Source organism: Rhinolophus hipposideros (genome assembly GCF_964194185.1).
Source record: "Rhinolophus hipposideros genome assembly, chromosome: 11".
Lineage (NCBI taxonomy): Eukaryota > Metazoa > Chordata > Mammalia > Chiroptera > Rhinolophidae > Rhinolophus > Rhinolophus hipposideros.
Window position 1 is genome coordinate 82,775,031 of NC_138057.1, and position 26,226 is coordinate 82,801,256.

The 26,226-nt window shown below is 62.7% G+C and overlaps 1 protein-coding gene across 7 annotated transcripts in view; it reads right to left on the reverse strand.

Moving 5' to 3' along the window:
• The window catches only part of KCNT1 (potassium sodium-activated channel subfamily T member 1), a gene marked incomplete at its 5' end in the record, with an annotated part of 68,169 nt that overhangs the window by 20,811 nt on the left and 21,132 nt on the right, over positions 1 to 26,226 (reverse strand). For 5 of the 7 annotated variants that reach the window (XR_013994533.1, XM_081067523.1, XM_081067522.1 and 2 more), the window contains 13 exons: positions 79 to 187; positions 401 to 464; positions 1,320 to 1,456; positions 1,654 to 1,818; positions 4,175 to 4,355; positions 5,423 to 5,517; positions 6,052 to 6,135; positions 6,203 to 6,277; positions 6,400 to 6,459; positions 6,540 to 6,588; positions 7,509 to 7,565; positions 9,823 to 9,922; positions 10,480 to 10,559. Coding sequence is in view for 6 of the 7 variants with exons in the window: in XM_081067523.1 (XP_080923649.1) it covers positions 79 to 187; positions 401 to 464; positions 1,320 to 1,456; positions 1,654 to 1,818; positions 4,175 to 4,355; positions 5,423 to 5,517; positions 6,052 to 6,135; positions 6,203 to 6,277; positions 6,400 to 6,459; positions 6,540 to 6,588; positions 7,509 to 7,565; positions 9,823 to 9,922; positions 10,480 to 10,559 (1,256 nt within the window). Of the gene's footprint in view, positions 1 to 78; positions 188 to 400; positions 465 to 1,319; positions 1,457 to 1,653; positions 1,819 to 4,174; positions 4,356 to 5,422; positions 5,518 to 6,051; positions 6,136 to 6,202; positions 6,278 to 6,399; positions 6,460 to 6,539; positions 6,589 to 7,508; positions 7,566 to 9,822; positions 9,923 to 10,479; positions 10,560 to 15,068; positions 15,111 to 20,028; positions 20,230 to 26,226 lie in introns of those variants that run through there. The other 2 variants (XM_081067526.1, XM_081067524.1) reach the window with 2 other exon arrangements.

The following is a 26,226-nucleotide window of genomic DNA, read 5'->3' on the forward strand; positions in this document are numbered from 1 at the left end:
GTACTCCAGCTGCCCCCACCCCAGCCCTGGGAGGTGCACACTCACCTGTGTGCCCATATGGACCCCAAGTGTATGTACCTGCGAACTTGACGTGAAACTTGTTCTCAGGCTTGAGGATCTGGACATAGAGGGGACAGTTGGGGGCGAAGTCCTTCACAGCCCAGGCGCGCAGGATGGTCTGGTGGTCCTGGGGAGGGGGGAAGGGGCGTGGTCAGTGCCAGCAGCACGTGCCCTCTGCGGGGCTGGGGCTCTGTGGGATGGGGGGGTTCTGCAGGGCGGGTGGGTCTGTGAGGCCAGGGCTCTGTGGGGCCGGGGGTCCTGCGGGGAAGGGGGGTCTCTGCGGGGGGCGTCTGCGGGGCTGGGGCGTCCGCGGGGTTGGGGGGGGGGCCTGTGGCCTCACCGCCGCTGTGCGGTCCACCTCATTGCGGCTGCTGAGGATGAAGCAGGCTTCCCCGTTGTCCATCCTGCAAAGCACAGGGCTGAGCACCGCCTGGGCCCATCCACAGCCAGTCTTGGCTGTTGGCTGTGGGCAGAGGCTGGCGGGGAGGGGCCCATTGAGACCCCTCCGTGCTAACAAACCTGACCTCCGTGGGGGCCCATTAACCCAGGACGGGGCTGGGGCATCGAAAGAAAGGGAGTACTTGGTGCCAGAGATGCTGAAACCCTCCTGCCAGCCTGTCCCCTCCTGAGACAGACGGTCCAAGGTCTGGGGACGTGTGACCTGAGAGCTGCTGTGCACTCATGCCCGGCCCCTCCCAGCACATCACCCTGAAACCCTAACCCCCAGTGGCCACTGCGTCTCCCCACCCCTCAGGCCTGGAGCTGGGCAGGGATCACCAGAGGGGTGCATCTCCTGGCCACCACCACCTCCAAGGCAGGGGACTTGATTCCTGTCCCCCGTTTTACGGGTGAGACGGTGGGGCCCAGGGCTCAGGAGGTGGGCAGGTGAGAGGACCCGGGCAACCCCTGGGCCTCTGTACAACCCATACTTCACCACGTCAGGCTCCTGGAATAAAGTTTTGATGAGGGTGGGGGGCTCCTGGGATGTCCCAGATGTGTGCGGGCACATTCTGGGAAGTTCCACTTAAGAACTCAGTCTTCTTTCCTCAAGTTTTGTCAGCTTGTCTTTAAAAGAAACGCACCCACAAGCAGGTCTTCCCACCCGACGCAGCAGTGACCGCCCCACCCCTTCCATGCTGAGCTTCCCTAGGACCTGGTGAAGAATGTCCATCCCCCAGATGCCGGGCACGGGGGGAGGAGGAATTCTGGGAAGCCAGCCTCGCGGGTGGCTTGCCCGGAAGCTCTTTGCCAGGGCTCACTTGGCTCGCATGAGGTCCTGGTCCTTGAGCGCAGAGCCCTGGAGGTAAATGACCCGCTGGGACCACAGGGGGATCTGAAGGACCCTGCGGACCTGGATGTCCATCTCGGTGGGGCACAGGATGACCACGTAATAGTCCTGCAGGTGGGGGGATGGGGTCAGCGCCTGTGCAAGCTGCCTGCCCCTGCCCGCCCTGCCTTCCTGTTTTCATACCCGCTGCCCCTGGGCCCCAGCCCTCCCTGTGATGGCAGATCCGAGGGGAGGAAGGCGGTGTGGGAGACTACCTGGGAGCTCAGGGCCCTCCTGGGGGGCTGGGGCTGTGGGCAGGGCCTCACCTGGAGCCGGGGGTGGGCGTAGAACTCGTTCAGAAAGTCCATGAGCAGGTCAATCTTGAGGGAGCTGACGCACAGGACCACATGCCTCTCTGTCTGGGCCCGGTGGCGGCTATAATTCCCCCCAGACTTCTGCCGCTCCATCCACAGGTAGACAAGCTCCTCAAACTGCAGGTGACAGGGGGTGACAGCAGGTGAGTGCCAGGGGCCCGGCCCGAGGGGCTGCAAGGGCCCCGAGCAAGGCACCTGGGGTCCAGCCGTGGGGTGACGGTGATGTCAGGGAGGGCCCTTTCCCTCGTGGGAGCAGAATGCACAGAGTGGGGCTGGCAGCTGGCAGTACATGCAGGGGGTGAGGGAAGGAGGGCGGCTGGGCAGGGGCCTGAGCAGGGCAAAGACGGAGCCATGTGCTGACCACGTCTCAGACTGAGGGTGTGCTCAGCGCAGCTCATGTGGGGGCCACGCAAAGGCACAGGGATGAGTGGACATCACAGTTGGTGCACAGGCTAGCCAGAGACACAGCACATCCAGCTTCCAGCCCCAGGAGGCCAAGCGACCATTAGTGCATGCCAAAGTCTGCACTCTGGACAGCCAGGAAATGATGAGACCTTTGGGTCTTCACCAGCACCTGAGACCCATTTTGGAGAAACGTGAAAGTGTGTTAGGAAAGTCTCAGCCACAGAATTAAGAATCCAGCCCCTGGTGTGAAGAAACACGTCCAGCTCCGCAGTTACCAGCTCATGTCAGACTGTGGACAGTTCGAGGCTGCAGGTCTGGGGACACCATCTACCTGGCCTATGCTTCCTGGATGTCAGCTGCTGGTGCTGGGAGCCATTTTAAATCAGGAAAATGTAAAAAGTGGGCGTGGGGGTGAAACAGCAGGGCTCGGTGGAGCTGTGCAGGGTGCTGGACTGTCAGAGGCCTCGCTCCACAGTCTCTCTGACCCCACGTCTGTGGGAGGGAACCTGAAACGGTGAGAGTCCCAGCCTTCTCTGTGTGCAGCACTGAGGTCACTCATTTATCTCACACATTCATGAGGCACAGCAGCAGCGCCCAGTCTGGTCACCTGCACTGGGCAATGTGATGTGTCCCTTGAAATGGATCACCTTGTTGAGTTTATTGAACGCCTGCTCGGTTCTGGTGACAAGACACCATGGACTTGGAGCCCAGGATTGGCTCCACAGCCGAGAGGGGCCCCGAGACCTGTGCAGGGTGGGACTGATGGGAGACACCCTGAGCTGAAGCCTCACCTACCACAGGTGTGCGGCTCTGAGCCTCAGTTCCGTCATCTGTAAAATGACATGGCGTGCCTGTGTCCCAGGGCTGTGATGACCTACATGATCTACCTGGAGAGGGTTCCACAGTGATCCCTAAAATTCATGTCCACTCGATCCTCCAAATGTGACTTTACTTGGAAGTAGGTCTTTGCAGATGTAACTGGTTAAGATGAGGTCTGGGAGGATCAGGGTGAGCCCTAACCCCAACGGCGGGTGTCCTTATAAGGAGAGGATAGGACACGGCGAGAGACACAGTAACAAGCCATGGAGTGACGATGGAGCCATGTGGCCACAAGCCACAGCGGGCCGGCAGCACCAGAAGCTGGAAAGGCCTGGAGCAGACTCTCCTGAGAGCCTCTAGGAAGAACCAGCCCTGCCCACCTTCATGTCAGATCTGGCCTCCAGAACCAGGAGAGGACGTTTCTGTTGCTTTAAACTCCCACGGTTTGTGGTGCTGTGTTATGGCCACTGCAGGAAGCCACCACACTGACGTATGAGGCCACACAGGCCTGAGCCGGGAGGATGCTGTCATCTGTCCTCCCTACTACCTTCCAGGAGGGACATTTCCAAGTTGGCATTTCATCTCTACTCTTCTCCAAGGGTGTAAACTGACAACTATAGTCCCATGGAAGAATGAAGACTATTGGGACCACCCCCTTCTATCCCTGAGCAGACGCTCAGTGTTTCCAGACTAATGGGGGCAGGGCAGGAAGTGTCCCCAGCAGTGAGTGCCTGGAGCCAGCTGGCCCCCTCTCCAGGCCTCCAGTTGTCATAGCTGACCACTGATGATGGCTGGGCTAGGGTCTTGCCCCCACCACAGCTCAGCCAGCAGATTGGCCTTGGTGACAGGTGACAAGGAAGCAGCTGGGGACAGTGGCAGGTGTCCCCTCATGGTCCTATCAGCAACTGCTGCACAGGCTGAGGGTTCCTGATGCCTCGCCCACAGGAGACGCTGTCAGCCCCTCCTGCTCCACACCTTGCACATAGCATGCAGAGACCCACGTCTCCCCATCGAGAGAGTGCCACCACCCCCCGCTCACTGCACTGACGGCCATGGGCCTTGCTAGTTACCAGACCCCCCAGTAGCCCATAGTAGGGCCCATGGGAAGTGGGGCCAGCCCTCCCTCTCCCGGCCCCAGGCCCCACCAGTCTCGGCCTCGCTGCCCCTTCCTGGAGCTCCCTGTTGTGCCCGCCTCTGGCTTTGCCCCTCAGGGCTGCCCCCTGCTGGCTGGAATGGGGGCAGGGCTCACCTGCAGGGGGAGCACCACCAGCGCCACGCAGATCATGATGACCACCAGCAGCTGGGACGGCCAGATCTTGGGCGTCACGTCGCCGTAGCCCACGGTGGAGAAAGTGACGATGCAGAAGTAGAAGGACGTCAGGAGGGACAGGTTCTCGCCCGCTCGCTCCAGGTGCTGGATGCCACAGGTCCTGCAAGTCCGAGCGGTCAGGGGACAGCGGGTGGGGCCTTGGCCCCCTCTGAGCTCCCGGAGTGAAGCTCTGCCTCCCCCTGAGACCTCATCACGCAAAGACTCAGGGATACGTCACCGGCTCACCCAGAGGCACAGGCTGAGCCTGGGGGCCCTGTCACTGACCAGTTTGGCCAGTGCTTCCCGCCAGAGCCAGCACACCCAGTAGGTAGGGCTTCCCCCCAGACCACCCTTTCCTGCCTGGTGGCTCTTTTGAGGCCCCTGGAAAGTTCCCTGGGAGTGTGGATAGAGCTGTAAGGGTTGAGTGAGGACCTGGGGGTCAGTGGCGGAGGTGTGGCCCCCCAGGCTGTGGGTCCCACCCCACAGGCCACCTCGCCTTTCAAGGCCTCGTCCTCACCCAGAAGGTCAAACGATGTGAGACACTCAGCCCCTGGGTGGCACAGAGCTGGACAGTCCTGCCCATGCCCGGCCCGTAGTCCCTGTCCCCCACCCCAGACTAGGAGGTGCTGACCACAGGGCCTGGGGGCCCACCGCACACAGCATGGGGTAGCGGCAGTAGTACTCAGGAACCTTCCCTCACCCCACCCCACCCCTGCGCAGACGGGTGGGCTTGCTGGGGGGGCGGGAATGGGCTAAACCACCCTACGGACGCCCCACCCAGCTCTGCTGAGGTCCGTGTGTGTGTTGGCAGGAGTGGGGAAGGGGAGGCGGGAAACCTGCCCTGTGTCCCTGCTGGGGGACAGCAGGTGGTGACCAGCCTCACCAGGACCAGGCTGGGCCTCGGGGGCAGCACTGGCAGATGTGGGGTGCCACGTGCCCCACCTTTCATTCTGGCTGCTCCCAGACCTTGCTCTCAGTTGGACCTCGAGCCAAAGGGTCCTCACCCGGCCAGGGCCCAGGGCCCAGGGGCCAGGGGCCAGGGACTGCGAGCTGCCTTCCAGTCCTCGCTGCCAGCTGGGGCACCGTCCGCCACCCTGAGGCCTTCCTGGCCCCTGGGTCACAGGGGCTGGTGCTGCCCTGGCTGACCTCCGGCCAGTGTGTGGGCTGTCCCTGGGCAGTGGCACTCACCCCGTGAAGAGCAGGCACAGCAAGGTGCAGAAGAGGATCAGGACTTGGTTGAACATGGCCGACTGTGTCCGCAGGATGGCCCGATGGAAGTCGTTCTGTGGGACACGGCACGTCACCGCCACAGCCCGGGGCCCTGCAGCCCGGGGCCCCGCCCACGACCGGCGTGTGCCCAATGTCCATGTGCATAGTGCGAGGAGAAGGGCGCCAGCTGTGCCGCCATGGGGGTGGGGAGCGAGGGCTGAGTGCTGTACCTCGCTCTCTAGTTAGATGTGGGGAGATCCAAGGGGCCTGGGCTTGGAGGGGCTGGCTACTGGGGACAAAACAGCCCTCATGCTGCCTGCTGGCATTTCTGTGAAAGGGACCTTGCTTAGACACTCAGCAGGGGTCTGCCGTGGCCCCAGGCCATGTGGTCCTGGTGTACCCTCCCCCAGCCACTTTCTTCCCAGGGTCAGGGAAAGCTCTGGGTGCGTCTCTTCATAGGGACAGAGATAACATGTTTCCAATTGTCACCGGGCCTCCTGGGGCACTGAAGGAAGTGGCCAGCTGGCCGCCAGGCCAGGGGTGTGGCAAGAGGCCCCACTGGGGTCCTGGCGGGCCAGGCAGAGAGGAGGTGGGACACCCCAGCTTACGATCATGTTCTCCAGCGCATGCTTGGCCAGCCAGCAGTTCAGAAACACGGGGATGAAGAGATTCCTCAGAGGCGCCCAGAATATCTGCGGGGGACATGGGTCAGGGGCTGGGGGTCCTGGCGGCCCCTTCCTCGGCCAGCAGGTCACCCACCGTGATGATGAAGGGAAGCGTGTTGATCATCTCCAGGACGAAGGACACACGGAAGATCTGCTCCCAGATGTTGCCCTGGGAGCCAGGAGGGGGTGGGGAGGAGGCACACGGGGTGAGGCAGGGAGAGAGACAAACCAACCACCGGTCAGGAAATGGGGCGGCGCTGGGGAGGGGCCGGGCGGGGTGGGGGCACTCACTTTGTAGCTGAGGTAGATGAGAAGCATGGTCTCCAGGAAGCTTATTATGGCCACGATGACCTGGGAGGACGGCAGGAGCCTTAGGGCGGCTGGGGGAGGGCTGGGCCCACCCGAGAGCCACGCCTTCCCTCCCCACTCACCTGAATCGCCCACAGAGTCATCTTCCTCTCCACCCACAGGATGGGTGCCCTGGGGGGACAGGGCAGTGAGCCTGGGCAGGCATCCTCCAGCCCCCCGGGCCTCTGCTGACCCCTCGCAGCCCCTCAGGCTGGACTGAGGGCACCAGGCTTGCCCTTGGAGGGGGTGCCAACTCAGGAAGGACGAGGCTCCCCGGGAAAGGAGGCTGAGCAGGGCTGCCCTGGCAGGTCTCCAGGGAGCTGCCTGCGAGGCCAGGGCTGCAGGCCAAGTCCCAATGGCCCAGGTGGCCTCCCTTTCTCTCCCCAGCCCCTGGGGACAAGGCTCCTACACGTGTCACTGAGCAGAGGTGCTAACAAGTGACCCTCTCGTTTTCCTGACCTGTTTCCCTGGCAGGGCTATTGTGAACTGAAGTGACATGGGGAGGGGTGTCCCTGCCAAGACGCAGCCTCTGCACCAACGCTGGTTGTTGTAAAAAGCAGGACCAGGGCTGCTGACAAGGCCCCTGGGGGCTGAGGGAGGGGCAGGACGAGCACCGAGAGGGGGCAGTCCCTACATCTGGGTGTTGGAGGCTGGAAGGGAGACGCGCCCCACAGGGTCGTGGCCAAGCCCCGGGGACACATCCTAACCTCGGAACCAGGCATCCCTGGGGATCACTGCCCAATGCTCGACTGGGGCACCTTTATTCACAGGCAGGCCCACCCTTCTCTCCTGTGCATCACAGAGGTGGTGCTGGGCCGGCTTGTGGTGACACCCCTGTTCTTACATTGCTTCCAGAGCCCTCAGGGTTCCCTGCAGGGATGTCCCCAGTGCTGCTCCCCACTTGCTGGCCTGGGGTCAGCTGGACATGTCCTCAGGGAACCCAGGGTCTCACGGGCATAGGCTGAGCCCCTGTCACATTGGGTCGGGCAGTGTGAACCTCCGTCCATCCACCCCAGCCCTGGGCCTCCACGCAGAGCTGGCCGTGAACTCACCAATTGATCTCCGAGGACGACTCATTGAAGGTGTACTTCTGCTTCGGGCAGCCCCAGCTGTGGAGAGACAGAGCTGGCCCGGCCACAGCCCCTCCCAGCACGGCCCCTTTCCAGGGCTGCTGTGGGGAGTATGGGGTCACCCTCTCCACCACCCAGGGCCAACACCCCGCATCTCAGACGTGCGTCTGTGCTCAAACACTTGGGTGAGGAGGCAGCCTGCCCCAACCCTGCAGCCCCCAGGGAGGGTCTCTAACAGGTGGGCAAGCAGGGTGAGGAGGCCCCGCCCCTCGGCGATGTGAGCGGTGTGCCCAGGCGGCGGCTGGGGTTCCTCCTGGTCTGATGGCAAGCTGCTGGGGAGGAGCTACGCATGGCCGGAGGTGCCACAAACAAGGCCGGACAATGTCCGCGAGACGCGGAGAGAAGCCGCTCCCACCCCAGGTGCTGACGCCCGGAGGCCCATCCCTAAGTGACTCCTGAGAACAAGCCCCTGGACGCCTGGCTGTTGGGAAGGCGATGGGCATGGCAGACATGCTAGTTCTGCCCCAAATCTTAACCAATTCCAGAGTCCGGACCAAGGGGACCTCACTCCCACAGAGCCCATGGTGACAGGCAGCTCCCTACCCCTTTTCTCAATGGATTCAGCCCCCCTGAGCCTTACTGTGGCTGTCCAAACTCAATGCCCACAGAAGTGGATGATCGTCCTCCCATCCATCCTCCACCATCCATCCTCCACCATCCATCATCCATCCACCCATTCTATATACTTCCACCAGCCCTCTCACCCATCTATTCACCTCCCACCCATCCATGTGCCAGGCACTGAGCAATGACCACCACAGACCTGGTCCCCATGGGGATGGGGAACCTGATGCCCTGTGCCTCTGGGAGTAAGGGAAGGTAAGGTGAACCCATCAAAAGTGGTGTGGGAATCAGCTGGAGCCCCCAGTTTTCCTTCTCAAACCACCACAGTGGGATCTGCCCTCCCACACCGGGATGAAGACAGGTTTGTTCTTAGCAGAGGGTGAGAGTCTGGCCTGGGGACGCCAGGCCCCCCATGCATGGGGGTCACGTGCAAGCTGGCACCGCAAGCCTCCAGGCTTGGCCTCCTTCCCGGCTCTGCCCCCCAGGAGCCAGGTGGCCCTGCCTCACCCTCAAGGGAACAGGTAGGAAGATTCCACTCTGAGGAGCCAGCCAGAGAAGTGACCGGCCCACCCAGACGCCAGCGACAACCAGGCCCCATGCCCTGACTGCATGCAGGCTGTCGGCATCTGAGTGGCCACCGTCAGTGGGCAGGCCAAGGGTGTGCATGAGGAAGTGCACTCAGGAGAGTTCGGGAGGGGCAGGGCTGAAGAGGAAAGGGTGCCACGGGAAGGCAGTGCGGTCTGTCGCAAAGACTGACACCTACAGACAAGGATCCCGGGAAGTAGCAACTCAACTGAAGAGCTGGAGGTAAAGCTAAGGAAATCCCCCAGAAAGAGCAAAAGGGGCAAAGTCGGAGAGAGGACAAGAAATGCGCAGGATTGTCCCAGAATCCCACGTCCAAATATCAGGGAGTCCAGATGAGCAGAGCAGATGGGAGGTGACCTTCAAAGACCTCATTCAAGACAAGCCCAGCCCTGTGAGGACCCCGCCTGGCGTCCCCTGGGACCGCCACCAAGAGAAAGGGGCACCGAGGGGATCACACCAGTCTCCATGGAAGAAACTGTTCGGCCCACACGATCCGAACGCAAGGGGCATGGTCATCTCAGCAGCAGCCATCACAGCAGGAAGGTGACGCAGCCGGGCCATCCTTGTGGGCCCGGGAGCCGCCTCCAGCCTGAAGGTGGCAGGCAGCTTATTCTGACTGCCTTTCCCTAGAAGTCACGGCAGCACATGCTCCATGCAAGTGAAGGGGAGGCTAAGGGAGCGGACCCCTGGGGGCCCAGGGGGAACCAGGAAGGGGCAGAGACCCTCCCCAGCTCGCATTCGGCCAGTCCAAGGGGCCTCGCAGCCCCTGCCTGCAGAGCTGAAGGGGCCCAGGGCCACTGGCTGAGACCCTCCTGAGCACCACGGGGTGGGGGTTGGCATCCCAGGCTCTCCAGGGCCCAGAGCAGCTGCAAACACAGCCGTGGGCCACGGACAGGGGCACCCTTCTCCCGGCGCTGAGCCTGCTGGCCAGCAGGCCCCTTGGGGCAGCATCTAGCCTTGGCTCCCTGGGGGATGGACACTGGGACAGGGGTCACGTTGGGGAAGGAAGGACTCTGGCCGGGTATTGGGCACAGAGCTTCAAGCCCACCCCGTCGGCCTCTGCAATGCGCAGCCCCAGGTCACCCACCACCCGATCCCCAGGGCCGGGTCATCCAGCAGCACACGGACTATGTAGAGCAGGCAGGTAAGCAGCTTCAGGGAGAAGTTGAACAGCCGGATCCTCAGGCCTGCAGGAGAGGGGCGCGTCAGGGCTGCTGGGCTGCGTCCCACGGGTCTCGGCCAACAGCTCCTCCCTCCACACTGGGAGCCCCCAAAGGATGGTGGGGGGTGCCGCATCCCAGGGCGTGCTTTGGGGCCAGCCCCGGGGGTGGGTGGCAGCAGAGGATTCCCATGCCGCTCCCTCCTTGGGGCAGGATGGGGGGGGATCTGGGGAGCACACCCGTGGGCTAGGACCAGGGGCATGACCTGCACCCCATCCTGCACCCAGGACGGGGCTGAGTGGCCAAGCTCCTGCAGTTGGACGGAGCCTGCAGGGGGAGGGCTGGGGTATCCCTCAGGGTGAGGGCCGCAGGGGGAGGAGGCTAGGCGGGTGCCCCTGACGGCCACGGCCCAACCGCTTTCCAGCAGGGGGCAGGGCCCCACCTCCAGATAAGTGGAAGGTGGAGTGAAGCTGTGAAGCGGAGCTGGGGGCCCTGCCCACAGTTTGGTGCCATCAGCTCCCGCACAGGCCCCACCCACAGGCTCCTCGCTCCCCTCACAAGCCTGCCCCACAGGCCCCACTCACTGGATCTCTGGTTTTTGATGAAGAACAGCTTGAGCCTCTCCTTGAAGGTATTCTCGTTGACATAGAACTCCACCTGGACCCTGGGGACAGGAGAGGGGTGTGGGGGCTGGCGGGTGGCCGGGAGACAAACCCAAAAGCCCCAAGCAGACTGGCTTGTCCTATGCTGCAGGAGCCAAGAGGACAGAGGGGGATGGATGACAGTAGAGTCCACCTGGGACCAGGAGGGTCCCCAGGTGCCGCCGGCAGATCTGCCTTCTGGACCTTCCAAAGCCGCTGAGCACACCTGGTTGCCAGCTGCTGCTCCCTTCTCAGCGCCCAGGGCCCTCCAGGCCCCTCCAAGGTGAACACTCAGGGGCCCCCCAGCCTCAGTTGTCACAGCCACCACCAGGATTAAATGTGCCCTGTGTGGCCCTTGGCATGGGGCTCAAAACACGTCACATCCTCTACACAGAATGTTCTAGAAGCCGACGGCGAGTTGCTCTGTATGATGGCCCTGGTGGCTATGCCCGGAGGCTCACTGCACCTGCAGGATGGTTGGGCAGATGGGCCACCTGCACCCCTGGCCAATCCCCAGACACCCTGAGGCCCTGCCAGGCTCCCAGTGTCCTGGGGACAGACCCCAGTGGTCTCAGCAGGAGCATGTCAGGTGGAGAGGGCAGAGTGCAGAGGGCCATCTGGTCTCCTGGGTAATGTGGAGAGGGCAGAGTGCAGAGGGCCATCTGGTCTCCTGGGTAATGTGGGCCTGGGGACAATGAGCAGCTGCCCAGACATCACGGCTGTGCTGGCACGCTGGCTAGGCAGGAGCTCGTCACTCCACGGGGATGAAGACCCCAGTGCTGACAGCAGGCAGGATGGATGGAGCAGGTAGGCATGGTGATCTCGCACTGTTTCCCTATGGACGCAGGGGACACACGCTCCAAGTGGCCCATGCTCGGGGTGCTGGGCCTGCCTTGCTCTAAGCTGGCACGGCCACCCCACACGCATGGCCTCTTGGGCCCTCTGTCACAGGCTGTGTCTGTCCCCATTGGCAGGACAGTCTTAGGAATTCCAAAAGGCCAGCCATGGCGTTGCTATAAGCTGGACTCCCCCATGATGACACAGAGGCACCAGCAACCCAAGGGTTTGGGGCAAGGCTTTGGGTTGGAAAGGCCATGCCCTGTGCCTCCCCTTCCCCAGATGTCATGTGGAAGCAGCCCACATGACACCTCCCTGGGGATGGTGTGGGGTGGGACAAGCCCGTCCAGGGAGCACAGCGCCTGCTCACCCACAGTTCCATGCCACGACCGTGCCACAGGAGGCAGAGGGGCTGAGCAGTTCTGCCCAAGCAATCCTGGAGGCCCGGCCGGAGCCACTGGGGCCTCTGCTGGTCACGGGGCTCAAGAAGAGCCCTGGAGGACCTGGGGATGTGGGCCTTCCCCACGCTCAGGTCTTGGGGCAGGTGGGTCACCCGGCCACACCCTGGGCTCCTGGGGCCGGGGCCGCAGGACACACCTCCCACAGACCAGCAGGGTCCCAACCCAGAGCCAAGGGCAGTGCACCCAGCACTCCCACTGCACCCCAGCACAGACTGCTTTTCCCTACCCTCCCAGCTCACCTCTGAACCCCTAAATCCCACCCTCTGTAGGCACCACCTGGAGCTGGGTCAGGGGACACCCCAGCAGGTCTCAGAGGAGTTGGTCAAATGAAGGTGGGGCTCAGACAAGCCAGGCTGGACCTGGGCCACATTTGGTCAGCTCGGGGGGGCAGATGCCCCACAGTGGAACCCATGGTGTCCCCAAGGGACACACGGGCCCCAGGACACCCAGCTCAGAAACACACCCTCCCCAACACTCTCCTGCCCTGTCACAGCCAAGCCTCAGTGGAGGGGTCTCCCCACTCTGCCCCTATACTCAGGCATGCCCCACACAGAGCCCTTATCTGGCCCCACTTGGCCCTCCCTCCTATGCCATCACCCCTCCTCCCCACTGAGCCCAGAGCTGGGAAACTGAGGCAAAGGCCAGGAAGCCCCCAGTGCTGGCTCCTCCTGCTTCCTCTGCCAGGGACCCTCCCAGCTCCTTCCCCAGGGACCCCAAGCCCAATCTCAACCCCCCTTCCAACTGGCCCTCACTTCCAGACCCCTTGGCGCCTCCCCATGCCCCAGAACTGGAACCCGGAGTCACCCCTCCATGGGGTGAGTGCTGGCTGGCCATTGGCCCCTCGCCCAGGTGGGTGTGGACCCCATCTGCCTAGCCCCCCTCGGCCTCAGAGGCACTGTCCTCCTGCAGAGAGAGGCACTCTCCGGGTGCAGACCTGGGCCCATGAGGTCCAGCCTGCAGGGCCAGGATGCTCAAAAGTCTCTTCACTTTTAATTTTTCATGAGCCGTGGCCGTCCGCTCCTTGCAGCACCACCACAAAACGTTAATTACTAACTCGCCTTTTGCCCTGAAGCACATGTAAGGCGATGGGCATAATTTGGCCCAGTCTGGTGGGTGCTGGGCAGACCCAGCTGATGCAGAGCCCCTTGGACACTGCCCAGACCGGCAGCCCCCAGGGCTCACCACGGATGGTCTGGCCTGGCAGTCAGAGGCCACACATGGGCCTGCCCCTCAGCCCCCTGCGGCTGTCTGAGCCTCAGCCTCTCACCTGGGGACCAGGCAGTGACAGGGACCGCCTGTCCTGGATGCTGTAGGGTGCCGGGCAGGGGGTGCTGTGACGATGGAGAAATTAAGCTTGTGTTCTAGTGGCCCCGGCCCTGGGTGCAGCCCAGGCCTGCTGCCTGCCTGTGCCCGGGGTCCTGCCCACACCGGTGGACCTGAGGAGGCCCCCTTATGAGCACACCCCCCGCCAGGATGGGACCTGCCAGGCAAGGGTGGCCACCCAGTGCCGAGGGGGCTGGGTGGAGGCCAGGGGCGCAGCTCTCCTTGCTGCCCCGCAGGCTGACCGGCAGGCTGTTCAGGGACTCCTGGCAGGCGGCTCTGGCATAGATGGCCTGTGCCAAGAAGCTGTAAGCACAGGGCCAGGCACCGGGCACACGGCGGGGGCAGGCCCACGCTCCAGGCCACGACAGCCGTGCACTCACATGGGGCCAGGGTCAGCCTGCCTCCCTCCCTCAGTGTGTCGCTGCTGCTGGTGACTCTGGCAGGCACCTGGGGCTCCACTCACCAGCCCGCAGAGCCAGCGGCAAAGGGACCCAGGTCTGGCACCAAGCTGCAGCCGGCTATTCTGAGACCTGGCAGAGCCTGTGAGCAGCCCAGGGGCCCAGGCGAGAACAGACAGGTGTCCCCCCCCACCCCTTATGGGAGCCTTATGGAAGGCTGGTGGGGGCGTCAGCAGAGACCCCTGCTGGGGACATCCCTCCTCTCCCCATGTCCCCAGACGCTCATCAGGGGTCTGGATCCACCTCAAAGGGTGGCTGGAAGGGGGTGCAAGGCTGTCCTCTAGCTCTTGGCCCCGTCACAGGCTAGCTCTTGGGGCCACCTGCTGTTCCAGGCTAGCCCACCACCACAGACACCCTCACCCCCACCTCCGTCCTTGTTGGTCAACCTCCTCAGTACCTGTGGGGACAGAGCAGCCTGGGAAACTGAGGAAAGGGAGGGTGGGCAGCGACTTCTCAAAACAACAGATGACCTGGCCTGAGACCCTCCCCCCCATAGGCAGCCGCACGGCGACCACAGCACACAAGTCCCAGCGGGTCCTCGTTCTGGCACCTCCCCGCTGGGCCAGGGGCCAGGGGCCAGGGGCCAGGGGCCAGGGCGAGCCTCCTTGGGCCTCCAAGGGCCCAGGAACGTCTGCTCCATGGCAACTCTGGGACAGCAGGACCCATAGCCTTGCCCTCGGGCAGCTGCAGACCGTCCACTCCCTCCCACAGGCCTGACCCATTCCTGGGGAGCCCGGGGTGAAGCTGGGGGGCCCTGCCAGTGGTAGAGGCGCCTTTCATCTCACCGCACCTGGGAGACATGGCCAGGAGACCGAAGTCCAGTGTGTGGCCCAGCCCCGGAGTCACGGGCTGGCATCACCGAGAGGGCAGGGAACGTGGCTGCTGACGGCAATCTTAATCATGAAACCACTAATCAGGCCCCACTTGGTGACCACACGGAAGGCCGTGGACCTGAGCAGGTGGGGCTCTCTTCAGGGAATGCACTGGGACCTGGGTGCTCCGAGGGGGCTCTGGGCCCCGCCTGAAGACCAACCTCTGCCTAAATCTTAACTGAAGCCAGGAAAGGCACCTGAGGGCCTGGACCTGCGTAGGCAGCCCAGGTGGGCTGAAGCGTCATCTGCCTGCCTGGCCTCATGTAGGCACCAGGTGGGGCTCCTCAATCCTACCCTCTGGCCACCACTGTAGGGGGCCTCTGGACAGCCCGTTTCCTACTCCTGCGCTCCACCCCGGGGGACCACCCACCATCCTGTCCCCAACCTCACCCACCCCCCAGGCCCAGCAATCTGCAGGGGGTTGCTGGCCACCACACCCCGCCCCTGCCCTCAGGCTGCAGGGCTGGTGGTACCGGGAGACTGGACTCTCCCTCAGAGCTAGCACAGCCTGAGTTGCCCTCCTCCCAGGGTCCGCTGAGGTGCAAGGACACTTGTGTGTCCCCCCCCTGCAGAGCACTTACTGAGACAGAGAGGAGTCCAGGCTGAAATCTTCCACATGAAGCCTGGAGACAGACACGGAGCAGACAGGTCAATGTGGAAGATGAGCTGATGGACAGGGGGCCTGGACTCCTGGACCAAGAGGTGGCACAAGCAAGCAGGGAGGCTCCAGGCAGGGTCCGAGGGAAGAGGGTACGGTACGCCCATGCACACACACCCGTGCCCCTCTGAGCCCCCAGGCCGGCGGCAGGAGCCCACACTCTCACTGGCCCTGGCCCCCCTCAGTGCCCGAGAAAGCACAGGGCGTTGTGGTGCCAGCGCATGCCGGGTGGGGTGATGGCCGCACCTGAGATGCCTGGGCACGAGGACTGGGCCACCTGCCTCCAGCCAACGAGCAACAGCTGATTGGCAGGCTTGACAAGTGCTCTGTCGCTGCTCCTCTGCAAGCCCACACAGGCACCAAGTGACCCCCGGCGTGCAGGAAGGGGCATGATTAGCCCAACTTTACACCCAGGAAGCTGATGGCAGCAAGGGGCAGTCCCTGCACAGGGCCACCTGGCTAGACGCGACAGCCAGGGCTCGGGTCTGCAAGACTGCCAACTTCCCCTGCACTCCCCTGCCCTCGATGGGCCACGGCACCACCGGCCCTGCTCCTCAACACAGGCACAGGTGGGGACCCGATGCTTCTTGGGGGTCCCTCAGGTGCACCCCCTCCACTGGGCCTGGCCCAGGGTTCTCCAGACTGAGACAGTGGGCATGGCCTGTGACAGAGGGAAGAGGCTGGTGGGAGAGCCCAGCAGCTCTGAGTACTGGCCTGGGTGGGGGCTGGGCAGGGTCCACTCTGCTGATGATGCAGGCATGGGGCCAGCTCCGCCAGAGGATGACAGGGCCCTCTCGTAATCCTCAGAGCAAGCATTTTCCAGAAGAGGAAACCAAGGGTCATGGAGGACCACTGCCTTCCTGAGGAGGCCACAGCAGGGAGGAGGGGCCGGCCTGCAAGGATGGGGGCGCAGGCACATGCCCACCTGCCATGGTGCTGCCCGCCAGCTCCTGGTGCCTGGGTGGGCCAGGTCTTGCCAGGGTGGGGCGCGGGGCAGGGAAGTCAGGGCTTAACTGGGAGGGCTGGGTCCCTGGGAGCTTCTGGAAGACTGCATGTTTGCTGGGCTCAGGTTCTCTTGCACTGGCCCGGGTGCTGCCCCAGCTCTGAGGTGCAGTGACAGCTGCATCGGGGGTGGCAGGAGCCTGACAGGACAGCAGCCCATGGCAGCGGGACCAGGAACTCACCAAGAGAGAGTAGGTGAAGGGGTGAGGGGGGCTGACGGGAGAGAAGACTCAGCACGTGGAGATTGTCCAGCTTCCTGGAGGGGAGGGGCCACGTGTAGGTATGGACCTGCAGGGAGGAGGGGGCCCAGTGGGAGCAGCCCCAGACCATCTCCTGAACCTAGGGTACCAGGGGGAGTGGACTTGTGGTGGGGGCGGAGTTCAACCCCAGTTGAACTCTGACAGGCCTGAGGTCACCGCTGACACGGGACATTGATGGCAGGAGTTCTGGGAAAGCAGCAGGAGAGCAGCGCCCTGAGACAGAGGCTGGGTGCTGGGCTCAGAGCATGGGGGAGGGGAGGCAGGTGTGGGATGGAGAGGTCTGTGCTCAGAGCACGCCTCAGGCCAGGCGTGGGCGTGCAGAGTGGGCCTGCTCGGCCGCAGAGCAAAGTGGACAGATGGTTCTGGGCTGGCCAAGTGGGGAGCTGGCAAGTGAGGGGTGCTCCTTGTAGCCCTTGATCCCCTCCCCTCCCCAGCCTCCATGGTTTCCAGAAGCCCCCAGATGCGAACTGACCCTCCAGGCCTGTCCTCAGTGGACAGAGATGCAGTCAGGTTCAGAGGGGGTCCTGGAAGGTCAAGCTGGCCCCCTGGCCACTCTCTGCAGCTCCAGCCTGGGGCTCAAGCTGATTCCATTGCCCAGCCAGGGCCCTCGCACCACCTGTGCCAGCCTCACTTCTCCCAGGCCCCGCCCAGTCTCCACCAGGCTCCGCCCCTGCAAACCAGGCCCCGCCCCATCTCCACCAGGCCTCCTCCCTAGGCCACACCCCACCTCTGGGCCTTTGTTCCTCCCTTCTCCCCAAACCCTCCGGTGAGTCCAGCTCTAAGCCCCCCTCCTCTGATGGATATTCCCTCTGACTAAGGGTCCTGGGTTAGTGAGCCCCACCCCTGAAACTCCCGATGGCAGGGGGTGGGGATGGAAGGGGTAGGAGAGTTGTGGGGGTGTGGGGAGCAATGCTCTGACAGCCTGATAGCCCAGCTCACTGGCCTCACCTGTGGGGGCATCCACTCCTCCTTCCTCCCCTCCTCCTGTGGACCTCTCTTTCCCTCTTCCTGCCCTGAGGACCCCCTTGACCTCTGCCCGCTGCCTCCAGTGGAACCTCAGAGTTCTGTCCTGGCCCCTGGCTTCCTGCTCCTCACCTCCCCAAGGGCCCATCCACACCCACATGAGGGTTCCCACTCCCCGGCCTGAGGCTCTTCCCCTGCTGTGCTTCCAGGTACCCCAAACTCGGCCTTCCCAAGCACTCCCCACCCCGCCAAGGCCACTGCCATGCCTGCCAGCCTCCCCCAGGGGTCCCCTCCAACAGTACACCAAGGAGCCTCTCACTTGGGGCAGAACCCAGATCGTGGGGGCGGCTGAGGAGCCAGGCCCTTCTTCTCCATCCCCACCTGCCCGCCCACCCTACACCTTCACCTAGTCCTTCCTTCCAGGTCAGCGCACCTGGCACTGGGGCCCCAGCCAGGTGTGAGGCTGGGTGGCAGACCCCGGGACGGGCCAGGCCATCCAGCTCCAGGGTTGCTGGGGGCATGAAGTGGCAGCAGCCCAGCCTGACCCACCTGGGGAGTTCACTACATGGCCAGCCCCTCCCTCACTGGGCTCTTTTGCTCAAAAGCTCTCAAATGATGATTTTATAACCCTTATCCAGGTCAGGCCTTCTAACCCCGCACTGTGCGGGGCGGGGCAGAGAAGGAAGGAGAAGACCCTTGGGCTCCAAGCCCAGGAAGCCCAGGATGGGGGGAGGTGAGGCCCACAGCATCCAAGAGACAGAGGGATGGTGCGTCCGGAGCTCGGGCATAGCAGGCGTCGGGGGCTCGGGCACAGCAGGCACCTCCCTGTGGCTTTGTCCATCAAGGGCAGTGGAGATCCCTCCTTCTGCTTACTGCCTTCCCAGCAGGGGTGCGGCCACCCTGGGGACCTTGGACCCAGCGAGTCCTGAGCCTGGCTGGCTCCGGAAGGTAGCCAGGCATGTGGGATGGGGGCAGCTGCAGGAGCTATGGCCACAGCAGCTCCCTCTGACGGAGGGCACCCGTCTCCCTCCTTGCGAGTCCTCTTCTTGGGAATCTGCCATGGCTCCCTACTGCTGCTGTCTAGAGAAAAGTCTGCAGCACATGTCCAGCACCTGGGGAGGGGAGGCTACAGGACACCAGGCGGCAGGAGGCTGTGATAGCCCCCTTCTCTGCTCCGCAAAGGAGGCTGGCAAGGACCCTGCACCTCAGGGGCTGCTGGGGGACAGTGAGGCCGCCCTCATGAAGGGTCAGCACAGGATGAGGGGCAGGCTTCGTGGCGGAGGGGTCCAGGCAGCTGCAGCTCCCATGCTGCACTGCGGGCTCAGATGCAGGAACTGGACAGTGCAGGGAGCCAGACCCTCATAGGGGCCAGGCTGGCTGTAACCAGAGCCTCCGGAATCACTCCCCCGCCCCCAGCATCCAGGAAGAGGATGGAGAGGGGAGAAATCTGTTCCCCAGGGCCTTGGCCAGCACCCATCTCCCTCCTGCCCAGGGGCTGCCCACTAGCTGCTGGAGGGCCTCTTAGAGGCACTTACTGTCCAGCCTTAGTCCAGTCTACTCCAGCCAATGGGAACACCGCTGGCCACTTTCCCCCATGAGGCTTTGAGGAGCAGGAAACAGGGTGTGAGGGCAAGGAAGGGACTGGCCAGCCCGTGGCCGGGTGGGAGGGGCCGGGGAGAGGCTCCCCAGGCACCCTGGGTCTTGCCATCTGCCAGGCCAAGTGTCTGCCACTCCCCCCCCACTGCAGCCCTGACATGGCCGGTCACCCCTCCCCAGGCTTTGGCCCTGCCAGTTCCCTTTGCCTGGAAGCCCCCTGCCCATGTCCCTGTGCTCCAGAAAGTCCCCACTCTCCTTGCCCCAGCCCAGCCTGCACCTCTGTCTGCCAGGCACAGGTTTCGTGCCCACGACGTGTGCCCACACCGGGGCAGCTGTGATTCATCTCCATTTCCCCTGCAGCATCTAGAAGGGCTCCCGACACAGGAAAGGTGCTGGCTGGTGTTAGTGCCGTGGAGCCAGCCGCAGTGTCCTCATCAGTGAAATGGGGGTGCTGTGCTTTGCCCACACCTACAGAGGGGCCGGGTAGCTGTCGGCTCTGCCCCCTGCCCAGACAGGCTCCTTTCCTAGGGAACTTGCCTCCTGCACCCTGGCGGCCACCAGCTCCAAGGGCCAGCGCCAGGGAGCCTGCGCCTGAGTCTTGACAAGCTCCAAGTCGCTGTGCAGCCTTCCACCAGTCCCTGGCCTCCCTGGGCCTCACACTGTTCACCTCTGAAGTGGGGACACAGATGCCAGCCCTGCCACCCCTCAAGCAGCCACTGGAACCAACATGAGTGTGGTCTCCAGTGGGACAAGGCTCAGACTGGGGTCACTGAGCCACACGGCACAACGTCCAGGTCCCCACTTCCTTTCTCGCCGCCAGTGTTACCTGCAGGCCCACTCTACTCAGCCTCTAAGAGCAGGGGAGAGCAGGGTCCCCAAAGCGGCCTGCAGACACACTGGGTGGTCAGGGCGCTTGGGTGGGAGTTCGGAAGGCAGACCCCGGCCGTCCCCCCATCTCCCGGGGCTGCAGGCAACCAGGCAGGTGCAGCCCAGCGGAGCCAGTGCAAGACGCAGGCGGCGGGGATGCAAAGCCCCTCCCCGCGGCGGAGCCCCCGCCCCTACCTCTGGCCCACGTCGCTGCCCACGGAGCCCCCGCCGCGGGCCGGCAGCAGAGGGCTGAGCCCGTGCGGCTCCTCGGGGGCCGAGGCGCCGGCCGGGGCGCCCCCTGGGCCCGCTTTGCCCTCGGACGGCGAGCGCGGCAGCTTGGCCCGCGCCATCCTGCGGGAGCGCACGGCGGCGGCGGCGAGAGGCGGGGGCGGCGCCGGGCGCTACCATCTCGGCACCGCCTCGCGCCCTCCCCGCGTTGCCGCCGCAGTGGAACGGCCAGGGGGAGGGATAGGGGAGCGGGTGCTGGATTGCTGAGGGGAGGCGGCCGCTTCCCCCGCCCCGCGCCGCCGCCGGCTCCCAGCCTTCCCCACCCCAAGAGGCCCCCGGCGCAAAGGACGCCCCATGCGGGAGGGGGTCTCAGCGCCCCGCGGCTGCTAGGGGCTGCCTTGTAACGGAAGTGGCAGTAATAATCCTAAGGACGGGAAGAGTGGCGCGGTGACAGCTGGTGGCTCTTGGCCATTCGCCTCCGCATTGGTGCTGGGCATGTGCCCAACTCACACCGCCTGTGGGCCCTGGGGGTCCAGGTGGTGCTCAGAATCCCTGCTCGGAGCCCGCCTGCCAGCCCCTGCCCTGCTGCCCGCCCAGGTTGGGAAACTGCTATCTTTTCTCCCTCCTGCAGGCACTCAGGTCCCCCGTCCCCCATTCCCTCCTCTCAAAGCTATCAGGGAGTCCACATGGACATTCCTTTATCCATGCCCATAAGCCAGGCTCTGCTCGTGTCGGGCACGCGATGCCAGCCGTGGGGGAAGCAGCTGTTTGGTGGAATGCTGGTCTGCGGGAGAGAGTGGCAGGCACTGATCGGCTCACGGAACACGGACACCAGGAGGCAGTGCAGATTTCTGTCCCTTTTGCGAGGTGGGGAAGCGGAGGCCATGAGGGAAGAAGTGGCTTTCCCAGGAGACCCAGACAGTTAGGAGAGGAGCAAGGACTCCCACCACCACTGGCTGATGGAGCCTCGTTTCTCGCTGCTACATTATTTTCTGCCCAGCTCCTTCCATTTCACAGACAAGGCCCGAGGCCGGGGAGGTAACTAACGGCCAGGTAACAGGTGTTGGTGCTGGGAGGACTAGCTCCTGGTCTGCCTGCCCTGGAGCCCAGCTGGGAGAAGGGGACTCAAGGAGTCACAGCTGTCCTCAGCAGCCGCCAGGGACTCCAAGCCCTCCTGACTCGCCGGACCGGAAGCTCCAGCCTGCACGACCTGCCTGTTTCTTCACCCCACTTGTGACCCACCAGCCACCAGGGAGGGCGTGGCACTTACGGAAGGTTTGTGGGAGGCAGGTAGGCCTCAGAACACCCAGTCCCTGCCTAGCCCCTCCCCAGACATCGCGGGGCTATTGGTGGTCTCGGCAAACACACCTGCATTTCCCTGACCAAGGTTCATCACCTGTATCTATCTGCCCGAGAGACGAGGTGTTTGCCCCTGCCTGCCCTGGGCAGAGGGGGCAGGCAGGTGGCGTCCACTCCTCGCCCTTCCTGTGACGACACAGGGCAGCAGCTGCAAAGAAGGAGAGCTGGCAGTGTCTCGGGCTGCTGGTGCGGAGACACACCCTGTGAGAGGCTGAGACACAGAGCAAGCAGGACCACAGGCACGGGCAGTGCCCTGCACAGCCCAAGGGTGCCGCCCACCCACAGGGCAACGCCGAGGCCTGTCCATGTGTCTGTCAATGCACAGGAGGTGCAGGGAGCTGCAAGAGGGCGTCTCAGGCTGAGGGATCCCTGGGGACCTGCCCGGGCTTCACAAAGAGAACACGGTGCTTGTGTGCTTGGAGCAATGGCAGCAAACCACAGCCATCTCAGGGGGCTCAGGGTGGCAGACGCGTCACATCCATCCACCGGAAGGCTCGGCCACCACAAATGCAGGTGTCTTTTCCATTCTTGGCTGATACCATCTGTCCTCGGGTACCAATGGCGTCTGAGGTCCAGGGTCAGAGTCACGTGACAGGCAGGATGCCCAACATTTTGTATGGAGAGGTGTGGTGAGAACTGCCGCGATGTGTATGGAAAGACCACCAGCCAACTGCCAACATTGGTTACAGCTGAGTGGGGTGGGGTGACCTTTTCAGCTGGTGGCTGCACCATTTATGAAAGGTTTGATTCACTTTGAGAACGATCATCTGCTTTTGTCAGTATTTCCTGTGTGGGGAGGACAGACAGCCCCCCTGCAGGGGTCTTGGGGCACTGTGAGAAGTGTCTCTCTGATGGGGGGGCCCAGGCCCCCAGGTGTCCCAGCACTGCCCACTCCGCAGAACTCAAGACAACGCGGAGCACTGCAGCTGCACAGTGAGGGCTGGGGCAGATAGAAAGACCACTGACCTTTTCTCAAGCACTTAAGCCTTCTGTAAACACTGCTTCCTTCTTGGAGCACAGCAGCCCTGTGGGGCGGGAGGAGTGGTCATTTTGCCTCCTCTCTGCAGGGTGGGACTGCCAGCTGAGCCAAGGAGTGGACAGGCGTCCAAGGTGTGTTTGAAGGGGAAACTAGCCAAGCTTCCTGCAGGACTGGATGGGAACGGGGAGATCAGGGTAAGGAAATGGGTGGCTAGTGACACCCTGAGCTTGAGATGGGGAAGGGAGGCGCAAATAGGGTGTCGGTTACATTCTCAAAGTGCCCACCAGACAACGCTAGTGATTACAGGGGAACGTCACTCAGTCCTGAAAAGGAAGGAGGTCCTGATACCCGCTACCACGTGGACGGACCCTGAGGACACTGTGCTCAGTGAAACGAGCCAGTCCCAGGACAAACCCTACAGGACCCCCTCACAGGAGGTCCCCAGAGGAGTCAGATTCATAGACAGGAAGTAGATGGGGGGCCGGGGCGAGGGGAGCGGAGGGGAGTGAGTGTTTAATGGGGACAGAGTTCCAATTTGGGGAGAAGAGAAAGTCTGGAGATGGAGGGGGTGGCCACACAACGTGTGACTGCGCCTAATGCCACTGAGGTGGCACCAAAATGTGGCTGAGATGGTCAGTGTTATGTGTGTCTCACCACGATGAAAACACAACAGGAAGAAAGGGTACTGAATCTAGTTAGAAGGGCCCCTATGACCCAGATAGGGACAACTGAGCATCAGCAGGGGTGGTCACTAAAATATGGTGTATGCGTTCCCTCCAGCTACGTAACAAATTACCAGGAACTGAGTGGCTTAAAAACAACACAAATTTATTATCTTCCAGTCCTGGAGATGAGAGACCTAAAATCTATTAAGTATGGGTGGGGGCTCCTCCTGGAGGTGTCTGCCTGCCCTGGCTGGGCCCCTTCCTCCATCACTCCTACCTCTGCTTCTGTTCTCACTTCTGACCAGCCCTCCCGCAACTACAGGGGCCCCACCAAGATGACCTCCCCATCTCAGGACCCTTCATCACATCTGCAAAGTTCCTCCTGCCACCTAACATAATAGATCCAGAGGTCCTGGGGTTAGGACACAGACGTCTTTGGGGGGCACCGTTCAGCCCCCCACTCATGGTGTAGCTCCACGGGTCAATACAGGACACCCAGAAAGAGGAATCCAGGGGAAAACCGCCCGCACTGGTCCCTGTTCCAGGCTGCCTCACTTTGAAAGCTGGCGAGTAAAGAGAAAGGCAGGGTGGGGAGTGTTTTCCAGCTTTCCAGCAGGAATTGCATTGTGGGTACATGCTGGTGCTCCTGCTAGAAGGGTATGGCTAATACTCACACGGGGACACAGAACAGCAAAGGCGGCCTGTGGGGCTCAGTGAGGACCTTCCGTGGGGGCTGGGACTGATGTGCACATGGTGATGAGTCACTTGAGGTGTCAAGTGGGGAGCATAACAGCCCCATGGAAGGGTTGGGCTGTCATCGCTAACCCAGGGTCCATCTGGCCATCTCTAATGGAGGGACAACCAGGACATGAGGCCACATGGAGGCCAGTGGCACTTAAAATGCTCTCTCGCCTAAATCATTGAGGCTCAGCCTACCAGGCCTTTAGGCCCCACATCTGGTTGACAAGGATTACTGGAGGCAGAGGAAAAAGGGAACGGCCCACGGAGAGGCAGGCAGACACATGGAGACGGCGGGACGTTCGGCAGGACCCAGGCCTGGTGCGTTCTCTTTCTCTGCCGCGTAACAAACCTCCACATTTTCACAGCTTAAAGCCGCACCGTGCTTTCTCTTGGTGCTGCTGAGCTTGGCTTTCAGTGGGCAGCTCGGGGCTCCCAGCTGGAGCTCTGGGACGACTCGGCTTCACACTCATCAGTCACTGGCAGGTCCTGGTGGCTGCAGCACTGAGGTCTCAGTTTTCTGCTGGCTGTCAGTGTCTGAGTTCCTAAAGGTCGCCCTCATTCCTCGGCATGTGGCCCCTCCATCTGTTAGGCCAGCAATGGCATCGCAAAACCCCTGGGCCTCAAGTTTTCCGCTTCCAGCCAGAGAACTGGCTCTGCCTCCAAAGGGCTCCTGAGTTTAGACTGAGCCCACAAGGGCAATCTCCTTTGGATAACTCAAAATCAACTGATTGGTCACCTTAATTGAACTGCCAAGTCCCTTTTGCTATGTGCATAAGTTTCCTGGGGCCGCTGTAACAAAGCACCACAGACGCCCGGGCGGCTTAAACAGCACACATTTATCGTCCCACATCCTGCAGGCCAGAGGTCCAGGCCAGGCCTGGTTATCCCGAGGCCGGAAGGGTCGGCCCCAGGCCTTCCCCCTCGGCTTGTACTGAATGTCTCCCCTCTGCAACTCTATCTCCAAATTTCCCACTTTTTCGACACCAGTCCCACTGGATTAAGGCCACCCTAATGACCTCTGTTCACTTAATTACCTGTACAGTAAGGCCACGTTCCGAGGTGCTGGGGTTAGGGGCCCAACAGGCGAATTTTGGAGGGATGCAGTCCGGCCCCAACACGGTATATATAATGCACCATAATCCTGGGTGACATGTCACTGTCCTGGGGATCAGGGTGGAGGTCTCGGGGGTCATCCCGGAGTAAAAGGAGTTTGTGAATCCTACTCGCAGGACGCAACACCATTTTCCTGCACTGAACAAGTATGAAGGACATGCTGGTGGCCACGGGCAATGTCTGCCCCAAGCCAGGTCTATGCTCCCCCCTCCCCCCCCACTACCAGCCCTGGCTCCCCAGACCCAGACTCCTCACTCACTCACCTGCAGGCTCTCTAATCACCTGGCATCACCTGGGGCTCCCTGAGTTCTGCTGAGGACACTTTGTCTCCTCCTGGCCCCTCCCGTGAAGGGCAGGAGTCTTGGGAGATGCCCCGTAATCGCCAGTCGAAATCTGTGCTTTCTGTGGGAGGCTTACTTCCCCGAGTGGCAGGGTGGGGGCCGGCCTGGCCTCTAGCTGGGGGTGCAGGGCCTCCTGACCTTGAGGTTCCTCGGTCTGCTTTCCAGCCCAGATGGAAATGAGGTGATCACTGGGGTGGCATTGGGCACATAGGACAATCTTCCTACCTCCAAGTCCTTAACCTGATTACACCTGCAAAGACTGCCATATAAGGTCACAGCCCCAGGTTCCATGGATTAGGACTGGACATCTTTGGAGGGCCGACATCCAGCCAACCTGAGAAAGGTCTCGGACCCCGCCTGGCTGTCCTCAGCCTGGGCTGATCCTGACACCTCCCCACTGTGCACCCCCTTTCCTGCCCAGAGGACCTAGAGGGAGGAGAGAGGGCTGGTGTGTGGGCTGCCAGGGCCCTGGTGCCACAGGCCCCCAAGGGCATTACAGCCAGGCATGGGTGGAGTCCTTGGCCACCCTCTCCTCTAGAAGGGGACACTGGGCTCATGGGGTCCCTCTGACTGGGCCCTGGTGAATGACTCTGGATGGGTCCCCTAGAACAACAGCAAAACTGGCAAACAAGAGGGTGGGAGAGAGGCACACAAGAATGAGTCTCTAGTCAGCTAGGTGGGGGTAGGGCCAGGCCGGCTCAGCAGGGTCTGAGGCTCCCCAGTTGGGGGGGAGGGATGGGTGGGGGTGGGCAGGCGGATGTTTCTCCTTCCAGAGGTGACCTCAGTTTGCCCTGTCAAAACCCCTGAGGTGGCCACTTGCTGAAGGGCCCACTGAGGCTTGGAATGGGGGTGAGGAAAAAGGGGGCCCAGGACTCAAACCCCAATGGGCCTGGGGCTGAGGGTGCAGCCAGAAGGGACCGAGACACAGGGGGTCTGGCCAGAGCCCCTCCAGGCTGGGGGCTCTGCC